This window comes from Solanum lycopersicum, chromosome 2 (genome assembly GCF_036512215.1).
Source record: "Solanum lycopersicum chromosome 2, SLM_r2.1".
Classification (NCBI taxonomy): Eukaryota; Viridiplantae; Streptophyta; class Magnoliopsida; order Solanales; family Solanaceae; genus Solanum; species Solanum lycopersicum.
The window spans coordinates 40379261-40391931 of NC_090801.1; the positions used below are offsets into that span (position 1 = coordinate 40379261).

General features: G+C 35.8%; 1 protein-coding gene across 1 annotated transcript; it reads right to left on the reverse strand.

Moving 5' to 3' along the window:
• Position 1: 1 nt before the first annotated feature.
• On the reverse strand, positions 2–11962 carry LOC101249691 (uncharacterized). The gene is made up of 9 exons (XM_004231607.5): positions 11766–11962; positions 10441–10500; positions 10232–10367; positions 8402–9681; positions 6472–7973; positions 5175–5305; positions 4313–5082; positions 1721–1833; positions 2–595 (listed from the first exon to the last, which is right to left on the reverse strand). Exons 2-9 carry the CDS (start codon positions 10477–10479, stop codon positions 304–306), a joined length of 4263 nt encoding a protein of 1420 aa, XP_004231655.3. The 5' UTR covers positions 10480–10500; positions 11766–11962; the 3' UTR covers positions 2–303.
• Positions 11963–12671: the final 709 nt, after the last annotated feature.

Sequence of the window (12671 nt, forward strand, 5' to 3'; positions counted from 1 at the left end):
CTTTTTAAATAAAACATTGTAAAGTTTCTCCTTTGTTTTTAATTAATTCAAGGTTCAAAATGTTGACAATTTTATAAAATACTAACAATCTCATATTCCACATTGTCTAAAATGTGAACAATCGGAACAAAGGCATTGCCCAACAATATCCAAAAGCAGATGTTGCAAAGGTAAGCCTTTTCTGTACAACTCCTCAACTACTGCAAATTATCTTTATCAACAAAGACACAAATGGGCAAGTTTTCAACTATTGCTCTCCCCCAAAATTTTGTTTGTCAATCATGCACATTCTCCCTTAGCCAACTACGACAATAAACTAGCCTTGAACAATAAGCGCTGCTCGCTGCTCAATAAAGAGAACCACTTTCTTAGACACTCAGTTGGATCACATGGATTTGCAGCTGGTGCAACTTCAATGTTACTTTCAACAAGTTCCTCAAAGCCGAGTGGAACGAGCCCAATTAAAGCAATTCCAATGGAGAACTGGAGGTGGACACCCATTCTTTTGGAGTCGCGTTGCGAAAGTAATGCACAGAAAGAGTTTCTTAACCTCTGAATCCCAACATCTTCATATCCAAAAGCTTCGAGTCCACGCCTGTAAGAGATATCATATATAAATGTTGGTTGAGCATGAACTGACTAAAACCAAAGAATATAACGCCGCTATAAACATAAAACACAAACACAATTAAGATATAGAAGCAGTGAGGTTATAATAACAAGCCCTCCATCCAAAGGTCAATTTATTTCATCCAACTGATGGTTCTAATATAATCAAATGCCGAAAAAATCAACTTGTGGTATTCCAACACTGTTCCCCATCAATTTCATTCCAAAAGCTGGTTACAAAATCATCCATACAAAAGTAAATTCAGATACCCCACTGCTATGTGAAGTTTCATCTTTTCTATTGCTGATACGGAGTACTCTAGCCAATACAGAATGAGTTTGTTCATTCATCATGTCGCTGACTATAAGGCAATAAAAACCTAATTTTCTTGATATGTACAAATATAATATAAGTAAACTATCCATAAATGCGTCTTTTTTTAACTTTATCATTTCCTGTTTATGTCCATAGCCACGTCTTAAAGCTTTTCTCCATTGGAACACCTATAAACATAGATAGGTTTATGCTAATTCTGTCTACCAAATCAATGAAATACTGAGGTTAGTGTGAGTCCAAAAGAGATCAGGCCAATAATGTCCATTAAAGTTCTTATTTGCATGAGTGCTATAGCATAGACCAACAATGGGAACACGGTTGGGAACAATTTGAGTTCGTTCGGTTCCCAGAGCAGATGTACTATGATCAATCAGAGTACATAACTGACAACATATACATGTTTGGATGGATGAACTGGTCAAAAAGATTTTTGGATGGCCAAACAAAAACTTATAAAACGCATCCAATATCAGCAATGCCACTTATATTGAACTATGAAAAAACTTCAAGATAGGGAGAGATATAATAAAGATCAGGGTATTATCCCATAAGAAATGCAATGATTTGGTTCATAACAAAGGCTGCTTCAATTTCCGATAGAAAAAGAATACATCATATATGATCAGAAAATGGTAAAAACACAAGTATGCAGCTCAGGCCATCAAACAACAATCAAAATGTCAATAGAGCCCCCTCTCATATTTCCCCATTTAAGAGATAAGCACTGTGTACAAGATGAATGCTGAAAATAATTTAACAAGTTTGGTCAGTTACCTTCCAAGTTGACCAAGAAGAGTAGTAATAGCAGCAGCATTGTGCTCTGTTGAACAATATTCCAATAAATCCAATAGTGGACATGCAATTTTGTCAAACATCCAATCCCAGCTCTGCTTGAGAGATAAAAAATAATAGAATTAGGCAGAAAACTTCTGAGGAATGAACTGAAAAGCAGGAAAGTAATTACCTACCCAAAGCCCCCTTCCCCCCACCCCCACCCACCCTATTGCCCACTAGAACCTAACAAGAGAATTATGCAAGATATTATTTTTAAGGAAAATGTTTCTCCAAGAACATCCTCCATTGAGTAAAAGATCCAACAAAAGATAGAGTGAGCATAAAGAAGATTCAAATACAACAATATTGGAGTTAAGAGAGTTAAGAATTTGGGTGGAGAAGTAGTACGACTTCAATTGCTCCCATAAATGTCTACTTGAGGAATCAATTGAGAGAATTTCATAACCACCATGCGACCTAGTCAACAACAACATATCCAGTGTACTCCCACAACTATAGTCTCCAGGAGGGTAGAGTATATGCAAATTTTACCCCTACCTTGGAAGATAGAGAGGTTATTTCCGATGCATATCAAAGCAAATCGAAAAAGAAATAACACAAGTGAAGAGATCATGGGAAAATACTATAGAGAGCATGAAAGCATTCGGAAACAAGAACAGTTTCTACAACAAAAAGTGTGATAATTGAAGTATAAGAGACGTCAGATAGTAACAAAAGTAGAAGGAAAAGAAACTACAGGAGAACTACACCTTTCAAGCCCAAAATAAACCACAACCAACTAAGTATAGAGATAAATTGCGTGAGAATTAACTTAAACATTAAAGGTGACGAAATATAACTCCTATCCAATTAAATGATGCAATTCCTAATAAGATTCACCTGAATACATTTTGATTTTTAAATGAAATCCATTTGTATTTTCTTTCGGATTTTCCATCCTTCTGCAAATGTTCAGGATGCAAAAGCACTTAAGTGGACATGTTTGTAATATTAGTATCTCCTTTTGAGATATTAGGAATTGGAGTGGATTCAAAAATCTTTTAAGAAAGTGTTAACTCCTTTTCCATCCAACTCCAAGGTGAAAGTGGGCAATGGGAATAAGACCACATTCTGGAAGGAAGAATGGCATGACATGGGTAACCTGGAACTTTTGTTCCCTGATAATTACATTCTAGTTCCTTCTCAACGAAGGACCATAGCAAAATGGGGACAAGAAAGGGACGGATCAACTTCAGGAGACAATTTAATGACTGGGAAGTGACGAGGGTGGCAGAATTTATCAACATCGTCGGAAATTTAGTGGACTCCAGACAAATGAGGATGTGTTATGGTGGCAAGGTGACAGTAGAGGCATATTTAAAGTAGGGGCAGCTTACAGGTTGATGGAGCAACCAAGTCAACAGAACCCGACTTGCATAGAAACAAATTTGGAAGTGCAGATTTTTTATAGTGTCATGCTTCATATGGCTGCTAGCCGAGGAAGCAACTCTGACTCAGGATAATGTAATGAAAAGGGGGGATAACCTTATGTTCTAGACGTTTTCTATGTGGGGAAACCTGAGAAACTGTAAACCATCTGTTTCTACACTGCAAATATACTCAAAGTTATGGAGGGTGTTCTTTAGCCTCAAAGGCATTTCTTGGACAATGCTTAGGAGAGTCACTGAAGCTCTAAAAAGCTGGGAGGAGGCAGGTGTACATGCTAAAGACAGAGCTAGATGGAGAATTATCCCTGCTTCAATATGGTAGGAAATATGGAATAAGGGGAGTTCTAGCTGTTTTGAGAGTATGGAGAACAGTGTGCAGAAAGTTAAACTTAAAGTGCATTTTGTCATTATGTTTTTGGTGTAACCAATTTTACTCAAATGAAACTCTCTATAATTGATGTTTTAGACTGTATAGACAGAACAGTGCAGTTTGGAGTTCATCTGTATATAAGGTTTCAGTACAAGCCATGTATTGTTGTGTTGCCAAGTTAAAAAATAAATAAATAGTGCAGTAATTATAACTGTTAAAAAATCAGCACCCACTACTGAATGAACAACAACAAACTGATTTTGGCTCTCCCCTTGCAAGTGGGGTTCCTAAATATGGATACTAGAAAATGATGGAAGACAATGTGCAAAATGTTGATACATTCTACAAGAATGCACAAAAAAAACATACTACTCATTTGAAAAAACTTTCTGCAAACTTCTCCAAGCAAGAGGACAGCAATACTCGAAATTATGTTTTTTCTTTGGATAAGGTAACATAATTTTATCAAAATTAGCAAGTCACAAAGAAGTCAGTAGTATGCAAAAGTACTTACCAATGCATTGTGATAAGATTTTTTGGGAGGATTAAGTCACTAACTATTGATAATATATTCAGCCGGAACCTCTTAAATTTATAAAAGAAATGACACTGTTGTGATATAGCAATGTCATTCATTCAAGAAAAATTATCCCATAATAGCACTCAAATCTTCATACTTTCTTTAGACCTAGATCAAGAGAAATAAAAGAGAACCAGAAAAGAGGATAGAAATTCACAAGATTACAGAGTATACTAATAAAATAAGAATCATACCATGAAACCTGCAACAAGCTCCACCAGTGCAAGGGTATCAATGAACTGACTTGAATCCCCCAAAGTAACATAGGCTGACTGTACTAAATCTACATTATCTGTGGATTCCTCATTTTTCTTCCCATCACATTTCATTCCATGTCTTGATGAGTTCAATGATTCCATCAAATCCAACCCCACAGCAGAGCAAGAATAACTCTTAAGACTATCCAAGAGTGAGGATGCCACAGCATCCATGGAAGCTGCACCCTCTGAAAATGGACACTTACAAACTGAACAAATCTTAGGCAAAGACTCAATTGTAGATGCAACACTGGAAAGAGGATTAGGAGACGATCTACTGTTGTGAATAAGCATCACCAATGACTTCACTACAGTCATAGATAAGTCATACTCTTTGAGGGTAATATATTTAGAGCCACATAGATAGGCAAATATATGAAGAATATTTAGAGCATCAGATCTCAGCGTCCTTAAAATGTTGCAGGAAGCCTCACAAACAAAACCAATATGGTCAACCGCAGCACATACTGATGCTAGAATAATTCCTCCAGTTAGCAACAACTGAGTAGGAGCTGGTTGCTTGCACAAATTTATACTACGACCATCCAAAATAAGATTGATTCCTGAATTGGACGCAAGCTTTGAATCAGAACTTAAAGCATGCACCAGCAATTTTCCATGCAAAAGAAAATCCTCCATAAGGGTAAGTACATCAGACAAGTTGCAAGATTCCACAAGAATTCTTCTTGAATCTTCATGCGAGAGTTCTGCAAATACGGAAGATAAGGAGTTGCTTAGTACATACACGATAAAGTTTTCCAGGAAACATCTTAATCTAAATAGACTAAGGGCCAAGAACCTGTATATATATGCTGAGCAACAGAATTTATAAAAAGGATCAGGTCTCTCTCCCAATCATCTCCAAAGGATCTCTTTGCAGTATCAGAAATGTAGAGAAGTAAGAGTGAAAAGAAGACACATGTCTTCTCCCTGAAAAAAGTGGGAAGGGATAAAGTGTTAGCTCCTGTTTCATTATGAACATATCATAAGCATAGGAATAACACTTGACATGGACAAGGACGAGAATGCACATAAACTACGAACATCCGACAATTTGGCCGAAAGCATCTTGAACTCTTGCAAACAGCTTAAAATATGTAAACACTCCAGACCTCTATATGAAATAGGGCATCTAGAAAATAGATTAGGAAAACCAATCCAGCATAATTTATCAATAAAATTCTAAAAACCTCCATACATTATCATCACAACCTAATAACAAGAATAAAATTCAACTTCCATCTTGTAAATCATCCTTTCTGATCAAAATCAATGTGTGCCGACTGCCAAAAGAACTAGTGTTTTTCAATTGTTACAAATTGGCACAGTTTATGAGCTTGGGATGTCAAAAGTTTGTGATTCAAGAATTCAGATTAAGCTTGGACATAATCAACAATGTAATACCCCATTCTATAGTTGACTAGAAAAAGTTAATACTGTCCATCCAATTGATGCCAAGTACTTCAACATGTGAGCTAACTAAGCCTTCTAATTTCTTAGTACCAGTTGGAAGTAAAGTTGAGCAGAGTAACATCATTGTGTCATATTACAAGAACAAACAATATAGATACTAGTAAGGTACTTCTTTTTGGGATAAAAGCACATGATTCTCAGATATCCCACAACCATGAAGAAACATGAATACCAAATAAGGCACGAGCATAAAACATATGGTGTGAGACATCAAAAAATTTAGTCTGTCAAGTGACAATTTTGAATATTTCATTCATGGCCATTTGAACTAAGGCTGGATCTTATTATCTCTTCTCTCTAATACGTTCAGGCCATGGGCTAAATCCTGCCTTTTAACCCTCAGTATGTGTTTACAAATTAATGTATAATTAATAGGTTGGGCAATTATTGGGTAGTAAGAACACATCCTAATAATTTTTTTTAAAAAAATTGTATAACATAATTACAGAGCAACTCCCTGAGTCATTGGTTGCACAAATGTACTTATATAGTAATATTTAAATTTTAAAAGAAAAGTGAAGTAAACCTTATTTTAGACTAACAAATAAATAATTTTAATATATGTATATCCAATATGCAAAGTAAGCACGAAACCCAACTTAAAATAGCATAGCTTAGCTTACTCATTTGAAATTCCTTGAAGATCTAAAAGAGTGACCATAATACTCCTAAGAGAAGTATCTGATGATACTGAGCATTGAGCAAGACAATGGCTGGTAGCATGGTAAACACTTGAAATGCTGTTCTCATCATTGTTATTTGAAAAGATGACACAATACTTGGCAAACCCATCCTGTAATGAGACGACTCTCCTCTCCGATGAAATCTGCAACCCCTCACTAGTAGGAGCACCTAGGTCTGACCTGCACAATGCTTCCAATGTATCTGAATAGGAACTGCAGGATAACTTGCAAGCTGTGTCAAGGTTTAATCTCTTAGATGAATCAACATGATCTTTTTTCTCGGGTAATGATGATTTTTTTGAAGGATCTACGGTAGGGTGTTTTAACTGGTTGGAATTGATTTCCAAATTGATGACATCAAAATTGCCAGATGAAGCCACAGTCCCCCTTGCATTTGAGAATCCCTCATATAAAGGTGTGTTAATCGGGACAAGTTCCACACTGTTGTGGTACTGAATCTCAGGAAGTGTAGGCGATAAAGGCATTTCAATGGCTAGACGATAAGACTCTTCATCTGTATCATTATCCAAATTGAGAAGCTTCATATAACCACCATTGAGAAGTTCATCAATATGCCCCAGATCATTGTCTTCCCCATCCTTGTAATCCCGGGCAGTTTCTGGAAGGCTATAAACGTTCGTAGATGGATGTGCCCAGACATCAGACTTGACACCAGCACTGTCGAACTTTGTCTTTGCCACACTATCACTGTTTAAAAGCTGCAGGCCTAGTTCACAGGATGTTTTTCTCTTCTTTGTAGATCTAAAATGTTCGCTGAATGAGTCATATTGCATGTCAGCTACCAAATGCTTCTTCTCATCATGAGTTCTATCTGTTCTACTATTTAACATACCATCATGTGAAGAGATATTTTGTGACAGCTGTCTTTGCCACTTGATACACTCGGAATTCAAGTTTCCATTATATTCATTGGCATCAATAGATCTGCTCACCCTCTTATGATGTGAGGCTCTCCTCTCAGTATAAATACAACTGATAGGACTCTTGACACTACTTTCAGCAATTGCTACAACATTCTCGTTGCACTTTTTTCTTGCATCTCCAGATAAGCTTGATATGGTCGGTTCTATGTCCAATTTTCCTTCAGCTGATTTAGCTGATGTTGTGATAGAGGCACATCTTTCCTGTGAGCTCACCAATAGCTTATCAGAAAAAGATGCTGAACTGGAATTCATGGCAGAGCTCTGTAACACATTTTTGTTGGAACCTCTAAGCAAAGGCTCCAATTTAGAGTTAATACCTGATATTGATCCAGGGTTGTTCCCTCCACACTTAAGAAGCGAAGGTACACTACGTTTTATCTTTTGCTTAGACGGATCAGACACTACAGCAGCTAACTGCACCGAATCATTTCCAAGATGGCAGAGCATATCACAAGCTTTCAAACCAGAATAATTGTTTTTCAAGTTGAAGCTGCAAACCTGCACATCAGGAAGATCGTATCATCAGAAACCATATAAACATAGTTTGCATCAATTTAATTGGAGGAATTGAAGGAATAAAGACAACCCAAAAATAAATTAAATGGGTGCTACATGAAAATGGAGCAGGTATAGAGGACTGAGCTCTTCTGCACATATCATATACTATTTTTTCAAATTTTGCTGAACATTCTGCAAGAGTGAGCATGACTTCAAAAATAGTAAAAAAACAATTTTAATGAAGTACAACGAAATCTTGAAAATGTTAAGATAATTGTTCAAACAGTCACAATTTCTGTTTCTACCAACTCCAGTTCTGGAAGAAAATATCCCTATAATTTCCCTAAGGTTTCTTGAGAAAACATAATCGAAAACACCCTCCTTACTATATAAGAGCTTTAACAATACCAAGCACAACAGAAACAAACCTTTTCCAGGTCCTGCTCATCATCTTGTAAGAAGCAACCATCCAACATATTTAGACGCCTTAAGAAGTGAACAACCTCCTGCTTTATGCTAAGTAGATGTTTCTGTTGTGCATTATTATGAGTTTTTTCTAACTTAGCTACTTTTATGGCGTGCTTCACCAGCTTCTTTTCAAACTTCAATTGCTTCTTCAACAGCTTAAGTTTACCAGTTTCAACATGCACATTACTATCAGACGCGTGAAGAGGACAGTCGGCTAATGACCTTGTAGAAATTGACTTTTTAATTTCTTTCTGCAGTTCTTCAACCTGTTTTCTGTAATTTTTAACCACTTCAGATAGCTGATCAGCACGATGTTTTTCTTTGGATGCCTTCTTTTTATATGCTTCTGCAGCCTTTCTTTGCTTTTCCACTTTTTTCATAGCTGATTTTACACGCTTTTTCTCAACCACCACTTTATGTTCCATTTCCTGGAGCTTTCTTTGGGCTGCATCAGAATTAGGAGCAACATCTCTATCCACTGCCACTTGACCAAGCTCAGATGATAATTGAGCAGTTCCTGCAGTTGTCCCTTCACTAGATACGATGTTAACCATTTTACCAGATGACACGAGTTCACCAATCTCCTTCTTCAAATTATCAATTGTTTGTCTATCCTGTTCCAATTGACGAAATAGAGCAGTAGCACAACTTTTTTCATCCATCACCCTTCTGTGGTTGGCTTCTGCAATCTTTTTTTGCTCTACAGTTTTCATCTCTGCTGCATCTGCACGTTTTCTCTCTTTGGATGTGTTTTCTCTTTCTGCCTCCAGCTTCTTATTAGCATCCTCAAACTCCAAAATCACCAAAGCTAACTTCGATTTCACTTGATCAGCTTCCTTTTTCAGATTTTCCAAACTAAGCCTATTTGCTTCTGCTCTTTTCCTTTCAGCATCAGCATGTCTTTTCTCTTCATCAGCCCTTGTTATTTCACCCTTCAATTTTTTCCTCAAGTCGTCTGCCTTTTTCCTCTCCAACGCAGCCTTCTTTTTCTCTGACTCTGCTCTCACTTGTTCTTTCTCAACAAGCTCCTTCAGTTCATTTACCTTGGTTTCCCTCTCAGAGAGATTCTCCTTAAGCTCTCTAATTTCTCTACCTCCATCATCAGCAACCAGTTTTTTCTTCAAGGAGAAAATCTCATTCTTCAACCCTGCAACTTCATTCTCTAAAGAAACCCTTAAAGCAGATTCCTTTATTTTTTCCTCCTTTTCATTGTTTGCCCTAACTTTCTCATCCTCAAGATCTGGGAAAAATTAAACAAAATATAGCAGCAAATCAATGGGTGTCAGTTCCAAGAAATCAAACAAAATAAATTGTCAAATCAATGTATGTCTCTGACAAAAAAAAGGCATGCAATCAACAAGGAGCACAGACTCTCACTACCAAAGTTAAACAAGACCAAAGAATGTAAGCTTCTAACTATACAATATTGTCGATTGTGTTTAGTATGTAGGTATGCACCAGGTTTCTATGACACCAATCAAGATGACGTGTTTAAATTCCTAGGCACTTTCTTAAGGCACCTTTATGAATTCAACAGGCAGCCAGTGTACACTCAAAAGTATTGGTAGCATTTTCTTTAACCAAAGTGGAGTCCCAGCGAACTTGCACGCCTGGACTAATTCACCAGGCAGTTTGGCATGGTCAAACTCCTAGACATTAATCTCCAGTATTTTACTTCTTTTTATTTAATAATTTACGAATTTCTCAGTGCTTCTCTTTAAAGTTAATACTCAAAAATCTCATATTCAGAAATTAGAGGGGTTGTGAATCTAAAGGTTAAGTAACTATACCTTTCCTGAGAGACAAATTTTCTGCTTGCATTTTGGCGACTTGTACCTCATAAATGTTGAGACCTTTACGAAGAGCATTTCTTCGATCTTCAAGTTTTGTGTACCCGTCTTTCAATTTACTGTACTTGTCTTTCCACTGCAAAGACAATCAAAAATCAGCCAAAAATCAACAGAAGAAGTAAATAAAAATGTTAAACCTGAATACTTACAGCAATGCAGCAGGGATTTGTAAGGTCTTCTTTTATCATTACATCATCCGCGATTGATTCCTTCATAGTTCATATTAATATTAGCTTAAAATCAATAATCTCAAGAAACTTAGGAAAGTAGGGCCACTAAATCCCTCGACTAAACCCTAGAATTCAAAAGGTTCACTCAACCGCCATTACAGCTAACTTAAAACCCCTTCGCTAAACCCTAATTTTGAACTTTTAAACTTTAGAAATGGCCGGACACAACCATATAATTATCAAGTCAGTTCAGGTTTTATCATCCACACAGACGCAGCAGATATCAAACTGGGTAGGGTATGCCTTTATCGCTGAGGGCTGCTGAACTCGCACAGTTATCAACTCATATAAGGAGTATTACTAGTAAAAAAGCACCAGCGCTGAGCACATGCCCAATAGTGCACTTTAGATGTTTCAGCTCATATAAACAACAATGAAAAACATCATTTGACCAAATACTAGATTAACTCCAAAATCTACGTTGGAAGTTTGGTAACTCAGTTACCAACAAATAAGATACATCCATTTGTTCTATACATTCTTCTCCGAGTACCATTTTCCATAAATTTTTACACAACCTGATTCTTGTTTTTGACAAAGAATATGTCTGTTGCACATCTCGATAAAAAGAAATTCATCTTTAATATACGACCTTCAGGCAAAAAGTTGTTCCTATTTCTTATTCAATAAAGGTTGAATTTAATGTTTCCCGTCAGCCACAATTGTATTCCATTTGCAGCAATATAAATTTTCAATAATAAAGATGAATAAAATGACAAACACCAATAAACATACTTATATGTATATAAGTTACTACCAATAATCTTAAAATTACTCATATTTATCTAATCAAGACTACCTAATACTTTATACTTCTATTTTCCTTAGATTACAATAAATAAATCTCCCACTGTTAATGAAAAATTCTAATTCCACAGTCCCAAAAACAAAACAAAAAAAGAAAATAAGGGTACTGAACTATTGAAGGAGAAAATAGCATAAAGTAGTGGGACTTAAGTTTACTATAAGAATATGAAATCTGCTTTAAACCCAGTTCCTAAAACCCCTAAAAAATGATATTGGCGGAGAAGAAGACACTCATATTAATTCCATAAATAAATATGCAGAATGAGGTTCACCGCCATTCAGATAATTGCCATTTCAGGTGTATTTACTACCGTTTCTGGCTGATAAAATTGAAAGCACACATATGTTGGGTGAAAAACAACATCTTTTTGCAAGAAAATTGAAATACAACAAAAAATCATATGCTAAAAACAATATGTATGGAGAAAAGATAGTACCTCAAGTCATAGATGTGCTTCAATACAAAGAATTCAATTTTCTACAGACAAACCGAGTAATATGTGGAAAGAGGAATTCATATGAGCAATGTCATCTATTTGAGGGAAGGGCAAAAGTTAGGGTAGCTATTGGCAAAGTTTAAAATAAGCTTACATAATAGGGGTTATAGGAGGTACAAATATGTAAAGTAAAATACCTAAATACCCTTTGTAATTTATGTCAAATAAGGATAAAATGGGAATCACCCAAATTTATTACTGAAATTTCTAGAATATATATATTCTTATGAAACTAAATAAAATAATGATAATAAAGTAGAAAAAAGAGAAAATACTTATTACTTTTCCCGTTTAAAAAAAATGACAATATTTCCTTTTTAGTTTTTTTAAAAAAGAATGACTCATTTCCTTTTTGACAACACTTAACTTTAACTTTAAACGTGGTATGTTTAAGATCACAAGATTAAAGGTCATTTTGGTTTATTTGACATAACTTTAATTTATAACCACAAGATTATAAAGTCTTATTTCTTTTCTTAAACTTCGTTCCAATTCATAGGTCATTCTTTTTTAAAATGGAGGGAGTATATCTCTTGAAAGACGACAAAGAGAAGAATGTTGAGCATGAAGAGGCTAAGGAAAGCATTGATGGTCCATTGATAAGGATAGGGGGCAATATAAAAGATGGCACCCACCCACCAATTATAATGGTATATATGTCATATCAATGTGTCAAACAAAGCAAGAAAAGCCAGATAAGAAGTTACTATTACAAATACTTTTTGGAGCCTTATCCGAAGATAACTCAACCACTGAGAAGGACCAACAAAGCAGTATGAAAAAAACAAACAATATATATGCTCAAAGTCTGGAAGTTGTAGCATTTCCTGATAACACCACAGGGAT